General features: G+C 36.9%; 4 protein-coding genes and 1 non-coding gene across 6 annotated transcripts; 1 reads left to right on the forward strand and 4 right to left on the reverse strand.

Moving 5' to 3' along the window:
* Positions 1–5,156: 5,156 nt before the first annotated feature.
* Positions 5,157–6,116, reverse strand: LOC106330481 (pentatricopeptide repeat-containing protein At5g65570). The gene has a single exon (XM_013768937.1). The coding sequence runs from the start codon at positions 6,114–6,116 to the stop codon at positions 5,157–5,159; it is 960 nt and encodes a 319-aa protein (XP_013624391.1).
* Positions 6,117–6,966: 850 nt separating this feature from the next.
* Positions 6,967–9,624, reverse strand: LOC106334630. The gene is made up of 6 exons (XM_013772948.1): positions 9,278–9,624; positions 9,092–9,198; positions 8,023–8,804; positions 7,782–7,917; positions 7,336–7,691; positions 6,967–7,253 (listed from the first exon to the last, which is right to left on the reverse strand). Exons 1-6 carry the CDS (start codon positions 9,591–9,593, stop codon positions 7,133–7,135), a joined length of 1,818 nt encoding a protein of 605 aa, XP_013628402.1. The 5' UTR covers positions 9,594–9,624; the 3' UTR covers positions 6,967–7,132.
* Positions 9,625–9,749: 125 nt separating this feature from the next.
* On the reverse strand, positions 9,750–9,822 carry TRNAR-CCU. The gene has a single exon. It is a non-coding gene; the product is annotated as a tRNA-Arg (tRNA).
* A 1,992-nt stretch (positions 9,823–11,814) lies between these two features.
* LOC106334627 (receptor-like cytosolic serine/threonine-protein kinase RBK1) lies at positions 11,815–14,688 on the forward strand. Of its 2 annotated transcripts, none has more exons than XR_001268647.1 (7): positions 11,815–12,078; positions 12,175–12,585; positions 13,183–13,440; positions 13,525–13,765; positions 13,855–13,989; positions 14,077–14,226; positions 14,302–14,543. XR_001268647.1 is itself a non-coding variant. In XM_013772945.1 (7 exons), exons 1-7 carry the CDS (start codon positions 12,066–12,068, stop codon positions 14,455–14,457), a joined length of 1,368 nt encoding a protein of 455 aa, XP_013628399.1. In that variant the 5' UTR covers positions 11,817–12,065; the 3' UTR covers positions 14,458–14,688. The 2 variants fall into 2 exon arrangements, 1 of the variants encoding a protein (XP_013628399.1); XM_013772945.1 differs by having other exon boundaries at positions 11,817–12,078; positions 13,855–13,993; positions 14,302–14,688.
* Positions 14,664–18,085, reverse strand: LOC106334628 (AP2-like ethylene-responsive transcription factor AIL7). The gene is made up of 7 exons (XM_013772946.1): positions 17,936–18,085; positions 17,264–17,735; positions 16,924–17,006; positions 15,889–15,897; positions 15,701–15,789; positions 15,555–15,628; positions 14,664–15,476 (listed from the first exon to the last, which is right to left on the reverse strand). The coding sequence occupies exons 1-7, from the start codon at positions 18,051–18,053 to the stop codon at positions 14,954–14,956; spliced, it is 1,368 nt and encodes a 455-aa protein (XP_013628400.1). The 5' UTR covers positions 18,054–18,085; the 3' UTR covers positions 14,664–14,953.
* Between the last annotated feature and the right edge of the window lie 472 nt (positions 18,086–18,557).

An 18,557-nucleotide genomic window follows, 5' to 3' on the forward strand; every position in this document is an offset into this window, starting at 1 on the left:
CCTTGTGCATCAAATAGTATATACAGAAAAGGGTGCTCAAGAGATTTCATATGGACCAGTCTCACCCATTATCTAATACATGGGCGTGAGATCACTTGTTTTGGACACTGATCCATTCAGTCCAAAGGTGGACGATAAAGAAGTCTTGTTTTAGATACTGATCTGTTTGGTCCATAAGAACGACGATGAAGAAGCCTTTAATTTTGGTTTATTTTATACTAAACAGCCCAAAGAGGAGTTATTTGATTTTGTTGATTTATTTTCAGACAGGTTATGTTTTACACATGGTGGTACACGCATATCACATCAACATCATCCAAGATTTTGTGTGTGTGTATTTGAGGTCGATGACTCAATATGTTCGATCAGATTGTGGCATGGCCGATGGTAAAGAAGAACTAACTATCATGTTCGAGGACGAAGCATATTCTGCCCAAGATCTTCATCACCCACAGATTGCAGAAAATTGGAGAGGTCCAAGGGACCTTCAGTAATGTCCAAATCAGGGGGAGTAATGTGTGTTGTACTCTTTTTCCTTCACCATGGTTTGTCCCAATTGGGTTTTCCTGTTAAGGTTTTAATGAGGCAACATTAAAGCACATTACAAGCTCTAAATGGTTATGGCATCCAAGGGGGAGTGTTATGAACCAGATTGTCGGTGACTCATAACCAAAAGATTATGTTTTGTAATCTTTCCATTTATTTATGACGGTGTATTGTCATATATAAGGAACCTCTATGTTATGAATAAAAATAGACTTTTCCATTACTTTTATAACAAACATGTGTTTCTTCGCAAACTCAATTAAATTAACGATCGGCTCTCATTGTGCGCATCGTAATCAATGGTCATTATTTGTCATATCATAGTACGTGGTAATCAGTGTTTTGAAACCCGACCCGGACCCGCGGTTGAACCGGTAAATCCGGTGACCCAGAAAAAATCCGGTTTGGGTTTTGTGAAAAACCCAATATTTTAGAAACCCGCAAAAACCCGTAAAAACCCAGTAAAACCCGGAACCCGATTGAACCAATAAATAACTTTAACTTCTTTTGTAGTTTTTAATTATGTTTTATATTATAAATTTCCAATCAAGAAATTAGGTGATGATTAAAAAAAAGTTAGGTTTTCCCTTTTCAATTTTATATTTGTAATGTTTAGATTTTTATGAAGATTTTACTATGCCACCTGAAAAAAATGAAATGAACAATGGTAGAGAGAACCAAAATTAGTTGATGTGATTTGGTGTTAGTTTATTTTCGTTATTGACAATTTATTACAATGATTTTTACTTTTGGTTTATTTTGTATTTGAAGTTTAATTTATTATTCACATTACACATTTAAATTTTATGTCTTGATTTTTTTAGATGTCATACATTTTACCTTGTTAGAGAAAATTTTAAATAGTTTAAACTATTTTTTGATATTTTGTATGTCAAATGAAAATAAAAATATAAAAATTAAAGTTAAGTATTTTCTAAATGTTTTTAAACATAAAATATATACATATCCAAACTATTATTTTACTTTCTTAAAAAACATTTAAAAATATTAAACTTTAGTTTCTATTTTCTTTATTTACATAGCTTATATATTATTATATAATAAAATTAATTTATTTATTAACCCGCGTACCCAGTGACCCAGCAACCCAGTAAGTCATCCGATTCAGTGTCCGGGTCGGGTTTAAAAACATCGGTGGTAACTCATTTTCCCTCACTTTTACTCCAAATATCGTTTAGAATTGTCAATGTGACTTTTGATCACATTTACTTCGATTGGTTCTACAACATAAAAAGTCACCCATTTTCACAAGCGTGTTTTTTTATCTAATCCGCGGAAATTATCAAAAAGATATACATATATATATGTATGTATATATAATTTCAAATGAACAAACTATATCTTTATAGAATTTTCTATATCATTAATAACAAATATTGAATTTTTACGTGGTAAAATAATATGTATATAAATGAGTATTACAATGGAGTTATATCTTATTATATATTATATAAAATAGAGTTATCTCTAGTCACCTCAGCAGCCAGCTCAGAAATTTGAACTTTACGAGCGTGACACCTGTCCCAACTTACCAAACTCACCGTTTCCGCGTGTTCTTTATTGCATCTATTTTACTGTGTTTTAAAAAAATGGGCTTCGAGAGACATTCTAATTTGTAAGGAATGGATAATGCTCTTTGGGCCGTTATCCAACCAAAAGCTAGGCCCGTCTTTGACAGTAATCTCCAAGCTGTCTCTGTTCATGTCGGTCTCTGTTCTTCACCTCCCAACTGTTACAAATCGAATTGATTATCATTAATGGGCGCTAAGACCACAATCTTGCATTCACTGATTCTTATCATTCATTCAGGCGGTCATCCTCACCTATATAAAAAAAAGGATTCATCCCTTTAGCACCATCTTCAGAGTTTTCTCACATCTCTCAACACTTCCTCAACGAGCATGCGTTATTCCTCCACCTCAAAATCAGAAGATACAACAACTTTTTGATGAACCACAGTGGGTAGTCAGCGGGAAGGAGCATATCACAGCGAAGGAAGCAAAGAGAACGAGATAGCTGGAATAGAGTTTGAAGGGTAGTGAAGACAGACAAGGATCACAAGGCTTTAGCAAATTTTTGAGATTTTAGAAAACATCAAGAAGAGAAGGTTACAGAGGATCTAGGTTTTGTGTAGAGAAGAAAAGCATAGCGGCAAGCATATGAGATGTTGTTTTGTGCGGCTGAGAAAAAAAAAAGATTCAATACCGCAAATAATAATGTTTAATCTAGGTTTTTCTTCTGTTTAATACAATATATGTTTGGTGGGTTTGTTTAATTACATATTGGATTTATTATTTTTAGATGGTTTCAGGTAACTTGGGCCAAGAATACATATTTAAATAGATCCAATGTATAAAAACTTAAAACGATACAAATTTGGTAAAAAAAACTATTAGGTTTCAACTATATAAAAGTTCGACGATTGATTTGAGACAGGAGATAAGAAGAGAAAATACTTTTTCCTATTTATCTCCTATTTTCTTTGATAAAATTTCTCCCACTTAGATATTTATTTTTCTCTAAAATTGTATTTGACATCTCTATATGTAGTGCGGTCAAATCATCAAAAAAGAGCAAAATTTGATACTTTCACCATTATAAATTTATTTTTCATGTAATGACATATATGCAATATCATATTTTCTTATAAGTCTATATACTAAATATTTAAAATGAATATGAATTTCTATAAAATTTAAAACAGTTTTTCACCAGATTTTTTTAAAAAAAATTAATTATACTAATATATAGATAAATTCGAAATAAATATAAAATGTTGTAACCGTTTTGTCATTTATATATAAAAATTGAAAGTAATATAAAAGCCCATCAGTGTATTTTAGATTATTTATAATCACAAAATAACAAGATTTTATATATAGAAGGAGATGGAAGTTTGCTTCAACCATGGCAATGGTGAAGCGCATTATATTGGAGGAATCAAGCAGTATTTTGCATTGAACAAGCCTCAACAAGGCCTAAAACATCTCAACCTCTCGGCCACCAACAAATATGCTAAAGGTGACTTTCTGTGTGCCATTCTTTTGATGTGCAAAGGAGAACAAGAAAAAGACATGAAATATATAGATCTTCATAAGTGGCAAACCAACAATTCAGAGCGGACAAGAGCGGACAAGACTATCATGAGGAGAAAGTCTTATAGTACTAATATGATCCTCATGATACTACTAAGAAGTTGCAAGCTTAATGATCTTGAAAGTAGATGCAGTGACTGTTTATATTTCAAGCAAAATTGGAGAAGACCTCCATAGACACATTTTCGTTTTACACTTTTCCACTTCATTGTTTTAAATTTTGATTAGTTTTGCTATGCTAATCTCTTCGCAGTCAGTGTCTCCATTTCTTTTCATAAAAAAAATTCAATTTCAGTTTCTTAAGAATGAACAAAATCCTATAAATAAATCAACTTAATCGGGATAATGAAAAAATAATTATAAACAAACAAACAAAAACTAACACAAAATATATATAATCGTTATGAAATGCCGCAGTCCAAGCCATTCATACAAATAATAAGCATAAGAACCACAAACTCATTCTTTAGATTCCAAAATATAGCAAACCACATTTAACCGATCAATAACTGATTCAGCCTTATAAAAAACATACAATCAGAAGACCACGTAAACTTCATCCAACCTATACAATATGATATATTTCAAAACCTTTTAATATAGACACAACTATCAAAATCAAACAAAAGAAATCTGAACATATATAATTTTTCCACGCCCAAACATTCTTAAAAACTAAAACGTTATTTATACACTTTTCTTGCAAATGCTAACATAAACACACACAATGAAAATATATAATTATATATATCACGTTTAAAGTATATTCCGCGCATAGCGCGGACCGGCTCTAGTATATATATATATATTCAGGACCATAACGAAAACGATTCTGCATTCTTGAACCGTTGATAAGTTTTACTATCTAGATGTAATAGTCTCTAAACTTTGATCATTAGACCACAATACTTTCATATATATTAGCATTCAGTAAAGACTATATACTAGCATTCGATAGAGATTATATATAGCTCACTCGTTTTCGAGTTTTAGTCACATCATTACCTTTTCTTCATGGTAACCGAAATTTTATTGTTTTTAACGACTGTTCTTTTGGAGTTATATATAGCAACAGAAAAGTTACAAAAACAAAACATTACATAAAAGATGTATATAAATATTACAAATATAGCAACAGTTTTGGCTGTAAATGTTAAAACTAAAAAATTTGGGTAAGTTTTGCCAACTGAGCAATTAACAGTTGACTACAGCTGAATTTTTCTTTGAAATGCTTTGAACAAATAAATAATGAATCATTTATCACTTGACTTATTTTTCTGAAAAAAAGCTAGGAAGCCCCAAAATCTGCCAATGTTGTTGTATTAGATAATTAGTCATGAATTATAAAATGAAAACATTTGACCCTTTCTACCTTTGTTATAAATATAACATTGTCAATTCAAGACTAACAACAAAATAATACAAAAATGTATGGGCTCTTTTCCACAGCTCCTATGAAATGGCCTTGAGCCTAATTTAAACAGTCTCCTTCATTTACCAATAATCTCTACAAGAACAAGGCCTATCTCTAAAATGATGAAACCTCTTTGAATCTCTACAGACAATCTCTCTCATGATAACTCTTGACACGATCTTGATCCAACTGTGACAATCTACACAAACTCTGAGGTTCTTTAGAATCTTTATACTTCCACCGACGTTTCTCCAAACTGCAAAAGCTATGGCCAGTTTCTCGCTATGTTGATGCAAAGATCTCTTTTTTGCACTCTCCTTCATGTCTTGAAACACACAGCTTTTGTCTTCAACAAACCCAAGATCTTTAGCTTTCTTGATCAGCTCTTCAAGAGTTTCAAGAATCTGCTTCGAGTTTGGATGTGAAAACAAATCTCCAGCCATGAATGTATGCGTTTCTCTATCGACTTTAACCCAACTCATCGCTGGACTCTTCTTCTTCAGCTTCATCCCCCTCATATCACTCTTCATCTCAACCACTCTGTTCCATTTCCCCGTAAATGCGTAGAGATTTGACATGAGAATGAGAGCTCCTTCATCTCCAGGTGCTATCTCAAGGATCTTTCTCTTTAACCGCTCTGCCATCTCAACATTTCTATGGATCTTACAGGCGCTGAGCAGTGTCCTCCACAGAACCAAATCAGGGTTTAGCACCTCGTTCACAAGCCTTTCCGCCTCATCCAATCTCCCTGCTCGTCCAAGCATGTCTACCATACAAGCGTAATGATCATTCGTTAACACGACCTTACCCTTTCTAAAGGACTCGAAGAACTCACAACCTTCATCAACTAATCCAGAGTTGTTACAAGCCAAGAGCACGCTCAAAACCGTTACATCATTCGCTTGCAGTCCAAGTTTCATCATCCTCTTAAACAACTCGAGTGCTTTGCGTCCGTAACCATTCTGTGCATAACTATAGATCATTGTGTTCAGAGATATAACGTCAACTTCATTCAAACTATCAAAAACAGACCTCGCCATGTCCGAGCGTGGGCTGTATAAAAACGGAGAGAACGAGAGAGGGGTTTGGGTGTTCAAGAATTTGATTCGGAGTGGTTATTATCATGATGAGATAGCTTGGAAGATCGTTATTGATGGTGTTGGGAAGCAGGGACAGGTGGAGGCGTTTAATGAACTGTTCACTGTTATGGACGAAAGTGGCTGCAAGTTTAGCTCTCATACATATGCACTGCTAACTGAAGGACCTCCTGATAGCACGTAAGGGGTGTATTGCCAGAGGCTAATGCAGACCTAGGTTCTCTTTTAGGATGTAAAACTCGACCTGAACTTGTAAAACTCATACAGATAGCCTCGCTTTCCTGCTACAGATTATACAATAAGGTACCACCGCACTAATACTAATATTTTGGATTTAATTGTGTGACAAATCTCTCAACTGACGTTTTTTACTTTGTTTCAGGGTCAAACCATGATCCAGGCTTTCTTCCCGAAAATCTAGACACAGCTCAGGAGTGAATGTACAGTGAAAGGCTCACTAAGTCATAGGAAGTGAAAGTGGTTTTTTATTTTATTAATTACCTCTCTGCATGAAGAGAAGGCATTAACACCGGACAACCCCTTGAAGCAACCGCTGACATTATTTACTTCTGTTGCAGCCCATTTGATTCTGCAGGGTAAGTATATCAAGGAGATGAAAAATAAAAAGACCAATGTATGCTTTGTTGTTCGAAGACGTCCAAGGAAGTAGGAGGATGTCGTGTCTGATGTTCATTGAATGTAAAACGTATTGGAGCCGCAACAAAGAGCAAATACTATTAAATAAAAAGTTTACTGTCTACTCCATCAACGTCAACGAGATGTGTAAACAGAGTTAAGGCACAATAAACTAAAACCACTTTGCACATGTCTTTATAACATACGTTAACGTTCTTCAGATATTATCAGATAAATACATTTAACCCAAAATGCTAAAAGCCTAGGAGGGATTTGTATACACGTACAACACAAATAAGCGACATTGGTCAGGGTATCAAATGCTATTTGGTCGGTGGAGATCTCAGCTTATCCTCCGTCTCATGTTTAAGAGAAGAGTCGCCTCCCATTAGTTGTTCGAATCCTTCAACCTTAACGGGTTGAGCCCTGACCGTTCCTGTTGTACTGCAAAATAGAATGTGGACAAAACTCTCAAAACCAAATATAGGAACCATGTGACTTTTTGAGTTTTTTTAACGCTACTTACGGTGTTTGCATTTGTGGAATTTGCATTGAAGCCAATTGCCTGAATTGGTTATAGCCCGGTTGTTGCTGTTGCTGTTGCATATTCGACAGTGCAGCAATCTGCTGCTGCTGCTGCCTGAACTGCTGATGAATCTGTTGCTGGTGTCTCGGGTTCATAGGGTTGAAGGCATTTCCATCTACTCCCATTTCAGAAGGATTCTCAAGCTTTACCTGAACCAGCGGCCGATCTTTTTCCATATCCATATTAGGTCGCGGTGATGTAACTTGACGTTTACGCATTCTCTCTAGAAGCTGCTGCTGCTGTAAAGATTGGGGATTAACCATTTGCTGCATCTGTGGATGCATTTGCCGCTGGATCTGCAATTTATCAAAGGACTCAGAGACGTTAACTAAAAAGCAACTTATCAATTTATGTGTACATACTTGTTGCGGTAACCGCTGATGAGCTTGTTGCTGTAACCGCGGATGAGCTTGTTGCTGCATATGTAACTGTTGCTGAAGCACTTGTGGTTGTTTCTGATTTTGAGGATGATGAATCATCCGAGTACCATCCTTAACAAGCTCTGCTAAACTCCCAAGATTACTGAAAAAAACGTCAAATATAATCACATGAATAAAAATAAAACTAGCAATGATAGGAAACATCTAAAGCACTTGTATGAAGCAAACCCACTTAAAAGAAACTCACCTGTATCCCGTAGTATTTAGGAACATCTTAATCAGCTGCGTCGCTGAGCACTCCTTTTTGTAACTATCAGTAAGAACCTTCAAAATACGGCCTAGTTTACAGATATGTCGGCTGACCAACTGAGAGAAGACATCAACAGGAACCTCCGTCGCACCTTCAAATCCCATTGTCAAAAGCATGCGCGCAACAACTTTCCGTGACACCTGGGCAGCTTGTTCGTCACTAAATCCCATCTTCTCAGCTTTTTTACGGCGCAAAACGCCTCTTTCTTCCATTCTAAGGTACTCAGGCATCATAACATGACTCCTGGTAGTAACTTGAGGTAGCGTATCAAGTACCCCGTGGAACTCTGTTTTAACATCATCGTCTTGTGTTCTGGCGACTGGCGAAAGGGCAGTCTCGGGTACACAGTTCATTCTAAACATCGTCTCCGGCAGAAGAAGTATATCATCATCCGAACTACTTCCGTCGAATCCGGAGCTGGGATGTATATTAGATCTACTACCCATGTGCCCTGAGCTTCCGGTACTTCGATCTTCTAAAAAAGGAGCACGCTTTCTCTTATGAGTATCAACGACTCTGAGGTAAGTAGACATCCCTTCAGGTGTGCGTTTGTCAGATTCTTGTCCACCAACTGACATCCCATATTTAAAACCACACCTTGAAATAAACTGAGTGTACCAAGTGTCGGGTAACTCCTCGTACCTGGACCTTTGAGCAAGGTTGCTGAAATCAGACTCACTACCTCTCCTCCCAGAGTTAAAACTTGGCTTGGATAGGCTCTAGCAAAACAGAAATTAACAGATGCAATGACACACAGAACAAATAGTACGAGGATTCACTTCAAAAACCCCAAAACTAAGATTGCACGCACAGTGTCTCCAGCAAAACCAGTGTTAATGGAATACTGAACAAGACAATGCTCAAAGATCCACAAAGCATTAGATAGCCATGATGAAGTAACCTAATTCAAAACCACCTAAGCATATATAGTGATATAAATTTAATAATAATGTTCCGCAAGGTGAATCCTTTCGAATCAAGATCAAACAAGAGCTACTTAGCTCACCTTGGTTAAACTCTGGTTTTGGCGAATCCCACCGTCTCGCTGAAACCCACCTTCGGGAGAAGCGTTCTCCAAAGTGTAGTACACATCATCTCCGTGCAGCTGTAAATCTGAATCCAATCAAAAGAAAATTAACAATTCAACATCCCAAGTAGTGAACAAAGCTCTATAAGAAAGAACCCAACATACAATTATGATTGAGCTTCGACACAGCGACGGAGGAGACATCGGCGGAAGCTGACGAAGCCGAGATTGAGTTGGATCGGAGGAAGAGTGAGGCGGTTGCCTTGTCGAACAGAAGGGCGCGGACGCGGAGCTGGAGTTGAATCTGAGCCCTAGACTTGGATTCGTCCACGCGCATGAAAGTTTCCCAGGAAGAAGGTGAGGAGAGGTAATGGTTGAACGATAAGTAGATGGAATCGCCCAGCCATGTCCGCCATACGCCGGAAGCTTCAAGTCTCCTCGCCAGATCGAAGCCTCGACCGTCGTCGCCGAGAAGCGCCATCGTCACTCTCTAAACTCTTTTGACTTTCGATATTTCGATTAATAAAGCTCTGTTTTGTTTACTACTAAATGGGCTTACGCTTTGGCCCATCAAGTGCCACATGAAAACAAAAGTAGAATAGTGATGTTTTTAAAAACAGAAGCAAAACTTAGTAAGCGCGCCAGGAAGGGGTCGAACCTTCGGCCTTCTGCTTAGGAAACAGACGCTCTATCCACTGAGCTACAGGCGCCTTATGATCATACTAAGCGCAAAATTAAATCTATTGTTTAGTCCTAACATAAATCTGTAGTCTTCTATGGTATTGATTTGGTTAGATCATACTAATGTTATAAAATTAATATGATGATATGAGAAAAAATATCCACAAAGTATAATACTTGCATTCAGTTGATGACGATAACTATTTTTCCATGTAGACATGTGTCACATCCACTTATCTATGTGGTTTGGTTAGATTTTGTATATGACATGTTACTAAATACAAATCTCTAATCCGTTGTTGGGTTAAGTAACTGCCTCTTTATTCAGGATACATATATATAAGCTTATTTTATACACGTATTGCTTTCTTATTTGAGAAATTTACGATTAACACACGTCACTTGGTTTTTATTTTTGATTTGATAACCATTAATTAGTTCTAGATGATATTTTTTTTTAAAAAGCACACCATAATTTTCAACTTCAACCTAACTGAACTTCAGATTGGAACAGTGTGTTTATGACTGTGTGTAAGTAAGCGAGAATGGAAGTCGGTTAGACTGACTTCTCCGATATAAACTGACTGGTGAGTTTGGTGGCCATTCTGATTTGGACTTTGGGGCCCAATAAAGAAAGAGGGAGATAATGAGATTAGATTTGGAGAGACTAATTAGTTAAGGGGTTTAGTTCACCCACTTTGCAAGATACCTCTTCTCACTACTATTACCTTTCTCCTTTGAAATTACCAGTTAACTAATAACTTTATTTAATTTGCAGTGTTAGTATTACGTTATCAAATTCGCATGTCACCAAAGGCTTCCAAAAAAATATTTTTCAGCAACAACTTCACTTACTTTGTTATCTTTTAAATGTGTTTGTCTAGCAACAACTTCACTTGAAAAATATTACAACGAATAATCTACACGCAAATGCAACGCCCTTTTGTAGAATCTCCTAAACATAATTAAACTTTTAAGATAAGTCAGACTCATATACGTTTACTTGATTAGTTTCTCCCACGAAATGTATTATTCTATTGATCTTTGCTAACCCAACATATATATGCATGAAAATGATATAACTATATGTTAATCGTATTCGTATTCATTGGATTTTTCTTCCAGGTGAATCGTTTCTTGATAGTATAATTTGTGAACATGAACGTATCGCACGTAAGCTTCATCATAAACTAAGTTGTATTCACCTGATCAACTGAAGTTATTGCGGAAAAGCTTGACAAGGTGCATGGGGTCCAACCATGTCGCGCCTGGTGTGCAGTTCGGATAAATGTTTTTGTAACTTAAAAGGTTCATGATGACTCGTGACTATCGTGTCGTCGACAAAAAACACTCTCATAAATGTCGTCTACCTTTATTAGTTATAAAATTCTAAAACGTTAAGTTTGATATGATATCTACCAGTGTGAAAGAAATAAAATAACTGAAAACTGTAACGATGGCTTGGTCTAGGCCTCTAGAGTAGTCAAGCTTCTTCTGCCAAATGTTGCACGTATGTTGACGGTGGTGCCACGAGAACTGAAAACAATTCTTACTTCGAGAAACCACAGTCTTATGGCATATCATGAAAAAATGCTTGTGACGTTTTTACAGTAATGAACAAAATAGTGGCTCGACGGGACCAAAACATATAAAAGAAAAAAAAAACAAGATGTCAGCACGTTCACATGGCTAAATATTAAATGGCAACCGATAAATAACAGAAAGAAGCTAGCCCAGCCTCACAAGTCACAACCATAAGCAAAGAGGGATGTCTTGTCTTCTCATCCACTGTAATTACGGAAAACGCCATTGAGCAGCTCCAGTTATATCAACCGACATCGTGTCCGTTCTTTGGAAAGCGATGTATACGCCATCGTATTATCTCAACTCATCCTCTTCAAAATTATTAATTAATTAAATTAATTATTATTGTTGTTAAAATTCAAAATTAAATATTCAAAAATAAGCTAAACAGAACATGACTTGCATGGGGGGTGGAGTTGTATAAATATAGCAGAGAGAGATTCCAATCCATTACAAGTCATCTTCTTCTTCGTCCACTTTGCTGCTTTCTAAATCTTCTAAAAATAAACATATTTTCTAAAGATAACAATAACAGAGTCTTAAACGAGGCAAAAGAAAGACAAAACCCTCTGTTTCCCTGTTTCTCCGGATTCTCTCCGAGGCTCCGTGCTTTCCCTTCTCCTCACGGAGATGGAGAAACTTTCATGAAAGCTTTGAGTATTTTTTTAAATAATAATAATTCAAACCCATGGCTGTTGAAGGTAAAACGGCAAAAGTTAGAATTTTTCTGTTAATTTTCCGTTATGTTCATCAAGAAAACAGAAAACAACTCAAAATCTATCTCTGTTTCATTACAGAAATGGAGAAGAAGATCAAAGGAAGCAATGAAAGAACAGAGTCCGAGGATCCATCGCCGAGATGCGTGCTTGAGATCCCAGCAACGAGTTCTGATTCCGACAACAGCAGCAGTTGCAGCTCGTGCTCGCCTGATAAATCGTCGTCGTCGCCGTTGTCCACGACCGCTACGAACGGCCGTCAATGGAACAAGATGATAGAGTCGATCAAGAAGAAATCCATAAGGAGATTCTCTGTCATCCCTCTCCTCGCTAGCTACGAGCTCACGCGCAAGAACATGCGGCGGAAACAGCCGAAGTTGTCTCCTTCTCCGGATAACGTATTCGACTGCGACCAGTTCCTCGTCGCTAAACCCTCCTGGCGTAATTTCACTTATGATGAGCTCGTCGCCGCCACCGACGGTTTTAATTCGGGTAAAGACTAGCTCTAGGCATTTGGGATTTCGGTTTATTCCGACCGTTTAGCAATCGGGTTTAAACCCGTTTAGCAATCCAACATTTTCCGATCGGTTCGGTAATGTCGGGTGATATGTCGAGTTCGGGTCAAATTTCTACTTTTCTCTAAAACCCGAATCAGAACCAAATTGGAAATGGTTTGGATTTTTGTTTGGGTTTAAAACTGAAAATGGAAAACCCGAGTTAACCCGTAAAACCTGAAAAAAAAAATTCGGGTAGTTAGAGTTTTTAAAAATAATTTTCAATTTTTTAAATTATATCTTATTATATATACTTATTTTAATTTAAAATAATTAATATTTTGTATATTTAGATATTTGTTTGGTTTTTGGTTGGACTCGGTTTTGATTTTTCAGTTTAGAAAAATAGGAACCGTGTCAAGTTTTTGTAAATTTTGGTCTGATTTTAGTTTTGATTTTTTCGGTTCGGTTTTTGGGTTTAGGATAAGATAACCATGACCACGGTCCACGAGTAAATACATAAACTGTAAGAGACAAAAGTACCCTCCTAGTTTCTGACGTTAACATGGGTCTTGGGTTTTGTTGTTGTTGTTAGAGAATATGATTGGGAAAGGAGGACATGCGGAGGTGTACAAAGGAGTTTTACCTGACGGAGAGATCGTGGCGATAAAGAGGCTTACGAGACACGCCAATGAGGCAGAAGAGAGAGTCAGCGACTTCTTATCTGAGCTCGGGATGATCGCACACGTTAACCACCCAAACGCCGCTAAGCTTCGCGGTTTCAGCTGCGATCGCGGTTTGCATTTTGTGCTTGAATACGCTCCTCATGGCAGCCTCGCTTCTCTACTCTTTGGTACACTCTCAATAAAAACGCTTTTAAGACATTGTTTGTTTTGTGTTTATGTTTTTTTTTTTTTTTAAATATAAAAAATTGTAGGCTCGTCTGAGGAGGAGTGTTTGGATTGGAAGAAACGGTATAGAGTTGCTTTGGGTGTAGCTGATGGTTTGAGTTATCTTCATAATGATTGCCCTCGACGTATTATCCACCGTGACATCAAAGCTTCCAACATTTTACTTAGTCAAGACTATGAAGCTCAGATATCTGATTTTGGACTAGCTAAGTGGCTCCCAGAGAACTGGCCTCATCACATTGTTTTCCCTATCGAAGGCACATTCGGGTCAGACAGAGACTTCCACAGCTAAAACAATCTCTTCTTGATGTTTAAATCTTTAACCAGGTTTGGTCCCTTTTGTTTTTCTTTACAAGGTATCTAGCACCAGAGTACTTTATGCATGGGATTGTAGATGAGAAGACGGATGTGTTTGCATTTGGAGTGTTGCTTTTGGAGATCATAACTGGTCGTCGAGCTGTTGATACAGCAAGCAGGCAAAGTATAGTTATGTGGGTAATGATCTTAAAAACTTTGTAAAAAGCATTTTCCACTGCTTATATCAAACCATGATGAATGCTTTTCGTATATATATATAGGCGAAACCGCTTCTGGAGAAAAGCAGCGTGGAGGAAATAGTTGATCCTAAGCTAGCGAATGAGTTTGACGAAACAGAGATGAAAAGAGTGATGCAAACAGCTTCAATGTGCATACACCATGTAGCCGCTATGCGTCCTGACATGAACCGGGTATGTTCCTAAAAAAAAAAAAAAACAGTCACTCACTAGTGGTTTGCATCTAATAAAAAGCAAACTTGGATGCAGTTGGGGCAGCTACTGCTTGGAGGAGGAGATGACCGGTTAGCTGAGACGCAACAGATATCAAGAAGAAAGAGTGTGGACGGGTGTGACCTACAAGATCACACCTCTTCCTCGTACCTTAATGATCTCACTCGCCATAGACAACTCTTGATGGAGTGAAGTGAAGCAATCTTATCAAATCAATCAAATACACACAAACAAGAAGGAAGAAACAACAAAAGAGAAATGTTTCCCTTTCTTTCATCTACTGCATTGTAAAGAAATGTATCTTCAAAAGAGGGAAAGTGTTGTACGTATAGTCTCAGCTTTTATGGTTTCGTCTTTTAACATGTGCTCGTCTCTCTTTTTCCATTAGTAAACAACTATAAAGATGTGAGGAAGATATTCATAAATGAAAACAAGAGTTATACTGATAAGCCGCCGATTACATACAAAAACAAAGTTCACTAAAAAACCCATAAACCACCGCTAACAAAAGAACACTAATTCACTTCCACCACTCGCAAAATACAAAATTGACCACAAAAGTTTCTTGCTTCTTCAACTTTCCTCCTCCTCTGCTTCTTCTTCCTAGAGCCTAGAGTTAACAAAAGAAAGGGATAACACTACTAACGTGTCAACCTTCTGGTCAGCTTATGGGTTAGACCATATAATTTTAATAAGACTGGTTAGACCACATGAAAAACTGATCAGCTTGGTTCATAGGGACTGTAGGATCAGGATAATGCTGAAAGAAATTCTGGTGAAGGTAGAGAACCGAAGGGTCAAACGGAATCCCACATGGGATTGAGTTAGGGTCTAGCTCCACGGAAGAAGACGGAAGCAAAAGTTGTTGGATGTTATGGTCATCATCAGAAGGAGGAAGAGGAGGAGGAGGAGATTCAAGAGAGAGCTGCTTATGACGTTTCACAGCTGATCCTCCTACAGGGAAAGAAGTATTCATGATGGCTTCAACATCATAACGGTTCATCTCAAAGTTAGTCACCGCGTTGATTCCTCTGAACTTAATGGCTGCAATGTCGTAAGCCTCCGCTGCTTCCTCTTCAGTAGCGAAGGTTCCGAGGTAGAGATCTTTGTTTCCTGCAACGCGTCCGATTCTTGCTTGCCAGCGACCTTGTTGATGGTGCCTTGTGACACCTCTATACATTGAAGCGCCTCTCGAAAACCCGCTACTTTTCCTGAAAACATTTTACATACACCAAAACATTTATAAATCTTCAAGAAGATATGTTATAGGAATCTTCATTTGGACTCACCTCCTAATGGATGCAATGAACTCTTGCTTTGTCATGTGATTCATTTCTTCCAATTCTTTTGAATAAGTTGCTATCTAAAATTCGACGTAAGCATAAACAAGTTAAGTATAGGGCACATGGAGAACCAAAGCAAAGTGAGCATAGACCTGAAAATTGGTAGTAGCAGCAGGACCCCAGTATTTTAAAGCTGCTAAGTCATAGGCTCGAGCTGCTTTATCTTCTTTGTCATATCCACCTTTATTTTATACCAATCACAAATGAACCATCAATTTGTCAAGACTCGATTTATCTTAAAATTAAACTATGTCAATAAAGTACTTATGATCTTGCTTACCTAAGTACACTGTTGATTTGAAGCCGGGATTACAAATGAAGGTACATGCAAAACATAGAAGAAGAAAAAACAGGTTTAGCCAATACAAGGATCATTTACAATGTTAGCAGAGCTGACCTCATGTGATTTGAATCCATTTACTTATTATAATTCATGGGAACGCAAACAAAGGACTGGTTTAATCTTAGGGTCAAAGCTAGATTCCTCTCGTGTGTTCACAGCTTTTACGTCACAGCTTTGCTCTTGTGTATGATGTGAACAAAACATACAAATCAATCTGACACATTATATAGACATAAAGAACCCTACAACACATCAATCTCATAAACCCCAAAAAGATTCTTAAAATTTCAATTTCAAAACCCAAAAGCTAGCAAAAGAAACACACTGCATAGTGGCTAAAATAGTCTTACATCACATGCCTAATAATATCTTTGTGCATTGCATATCAGATCCTAATAATAATAATAATGGGATAAAAAGGGTCAAAAGTGGGGTCTAAAAACATGTCAATCAAGAAACATATATTGCATCAGTATTGGGTCCCCCACCCCTATGAGAGATTTTTGAAAGAAAGATTTGTCTAATAAAGACACTGAACAAAAATGGCGGCAGTATTGTTATGAAAAATTCAATCACAAATATAAATAAATATACATATTCCATTCTATTATTGTTAGTCCTTTTCGTTTGAATTTCCAATTTAAAGTTTGGCCCTTTTCTCCACAGAGTCTTATCAATCATCACAGAGAGATAGACATATATAACCAGAAGGAAAAAGCTTTAAAGTAAATTAATATTATATGAAATCTTTTGCATGCAGTAGAGTCCGTGCTGAGACAAAGATAAACTGTTCTTTAACACTTTGCTAACACATGAAAAGTTAGATCATGGTGATACCTAAACTGATCTCAACAGTTGCTTACTGGAATGCAAACATTCAAAGATGCTAAATCAAGCAAATATATGATTTTTTTTTTCAAATTTTATTTAAAATAATGTAAATACTACTATAAAGTGAATAAAGATAATTACCCTGACGTCCTTTTCGGGCTTGACCTTCCCTCCTACAGCTGTTATCCCAAAGATGCGCTTCGTATCTTCCCGTCCATCTATGTCTGCATCAATCAATCAAACCTCAGATATCAAATTTAATCAAAAATATCAAAACTTTGAATCTGCATCTCATAAATCTCTTCAGCCTATATATTCATCCTACAAAATTTGCATTTCCAAGGATAGAGAGTTAACCGTGGTTAGATTAACTTTGAGATCAAGCAAATAACAATCTTTTGTATCTATCACCCACAAGATAAAAAAAAAAAAAAAAAATCAAAACTTTGAGTTAATGCACCGTGAATATAATAATATTTACCGTGTGACACCTCGGTAAATCGAAGTTCGTTGTCCAAATGATTCAGCAACCTTCTTTTTCTTCTTCGTCAAATCATCAGCTGATGTTGTTTCCACCGCCTTTGCTTCCTTCTTCGAAACCTTAACCTTTCTACTGTTTCTGACTCTCCCGCCATCAGTGTCGTTTACCGCTAGAGACAAAGCTCCTTCCTTGGTGCAACCTTCGCTAACCCCTCCCTCCACCGCCTTGAAATCCTGTTGGTGGTCGGAGAAGAGACCTGTAACTCCGGTGAGATGACGTGGATCGTAGATTTGAGTGAGAGAAGAAGAGTCTAGCGTGTCCGGTTGGTTATCGGGGAAACGGACGAAGGAGGAGGAATCGCCGAGAAAGTCTTCGAGCTTGGGAATATGAGTGGGAGAATGGGTTTGCGGGTTGAAGAAAGACGCTAAAGTTGTTGAATCCGCCATTGATGTCTCAGCTTCTTCTTTCAAAACTATTCGATCGAACAAAAAATAAAGCAAAGTTAGCAACTTTAACTAATAAACACAAAAGCAACGAAGGATTACAGTTAAAGATGTCTCTCCTTTTCCTTTTCTCGGGGGGAAAAGACAAAACAGAAAGCAACCGAGAAAGGAGGCGGTGGCGGTGAGTGAGTTATACGTCACCGGGAAAAGAAAGGAAGAAACTTTTTACCATACAAGTTGTCGATGAGGTAAGGAGTTGAAGAATCGTCGTAAGAGACGAAGTGGGTATGGTCAGGTGATTTCATCATCTCCATTGGTGACAGAGCAAACGTTAACCAATTCGCCATCCTGAGAGAGAGAGAGAGAGAGAGAGAGAGCACTTTTTATATAGAGTGTGACTCCGAGTGTGAATGCGTAGAGAAAAGAAAAAGTAGGAACGGTTTCTTCTGTATCGACCGGTGTAAACCGGAAGAGACGAAAGAGTGACACTTTCGCTTTTGAAAAAATTATGCAGAAATACATATCATTTGCATTTAATTTTTTGTTCAGTTAAAAAGTATCCAAAAAGTTAGTAATTGATTTAAGTTAAAGTTTAGGTTATACTCCCTCCGTTTCTAATTGTAATTAGTTTTGCTTAAGAACACAAATATTTAAAAAATTGTTATTTAAAAAAATATATCATTTAACCAATTAATTCAACCAATTATTAAAAACCTAATATTATTTTATTGGTTACAAAATATCCAATAAATGAAAAAGATACATTTGAAATATGTAAACTAGTTATATTGTGAAACAAACTGTTTTTGCTAAAACTACTTACATTTACAAACGGAGTGAGTACCATATAG

This window comes from Brassica oleracea, chromosome C3 (genome assembly GCF_000695525.1).
Source record: "Brassica oleracea var. oleracea cultivar TO1000 chromosome C3, BOL, whole genome shotgun sequence".
NCBI classification, from domain to species: Eukaryota; Viridiplantae; Streptophyta; class Magnoliopsida; order Brassicales; family Brassicaceae; genus Brassica; species Brassica oleracea.

What these genes read in the sequence shown, in the direction of transcription:
- LOC106334630 (XM_013772948.1), bottom strand. Translation starts at nt 9,593, where the DNA reads ATGGCGCTTCTCGGCGACGACGGTCGAGGCTTCGATCTGGCGAGGAGA. An exon ending in ATCCGCGGTTACAGCAACAA is followed by an intron (nt 7,692 to 7,781) that starts GCTCATCAGCGG and finishes GATAAATTGCAG; the next exon opens with ATCCAGCGGCAAATGCATCC. An exon ending in ATTCCACAAATGCAAACACC is followed by an intron (nt 7,254 to 7,335) that starts GTAAGTAGCGTT and finishes TCTATTTTGCAG; the next exon opens with TACAACAGGAACGGTCAGGG.
- LOC106334627 (XM_013772945.1), top strand. An exon ending in CACCGACGGTTTTAATTCGG is followed by an intron (nt 12,586 to 13,182) that starts GTAAAGACTAGC and finishes TGTTGTTGTTAG; the next exon opens with AGAATATGATTGGGAAAGGA. An exon ending in CCTCGCTTCTCTACTCTTTG is followed by an intron (nt 13,441 to 13,524) that starts GTACACTCTCAA and finishes AAAAAATTGTAG; the next exon opens with GCTCGTCTGAGGAGGAGTGT.
- LOC106330481 (XM_013768937.1), bottom strand. Translation starts at nt 6,116, where the DNA reads ATGGCGAGGTCTGTTTTTGATAGTTTGAATGAAGTTGACGTTATATCT.
- LOC106334628 (XM_013772946.1), bottom strand. Translation starts at nt 18,053, where the DNA reads ATGGCGAATTGGTTAACGTTTGCTCTGTCACCAATGGAGATGATGAAA. An exon ending in CCTCATCGACAACTTGTATG is followed by an intron (nt 17,736 to 17,935) that starts GTAAAAAGTTTC and finishes TCGATCGAATAG; the next exon opens with TTTTGAAAGAAGAAGCTGAG. An exon ending in CTGCTACTACCAATTTTCAG is followed by an intron (nt 15,629 to 15,700) that starts GTCTATGCTCAC and finishes GTCGAATTTTAG; the next exon opens with ATAGCAACTTATTCAAAAGA.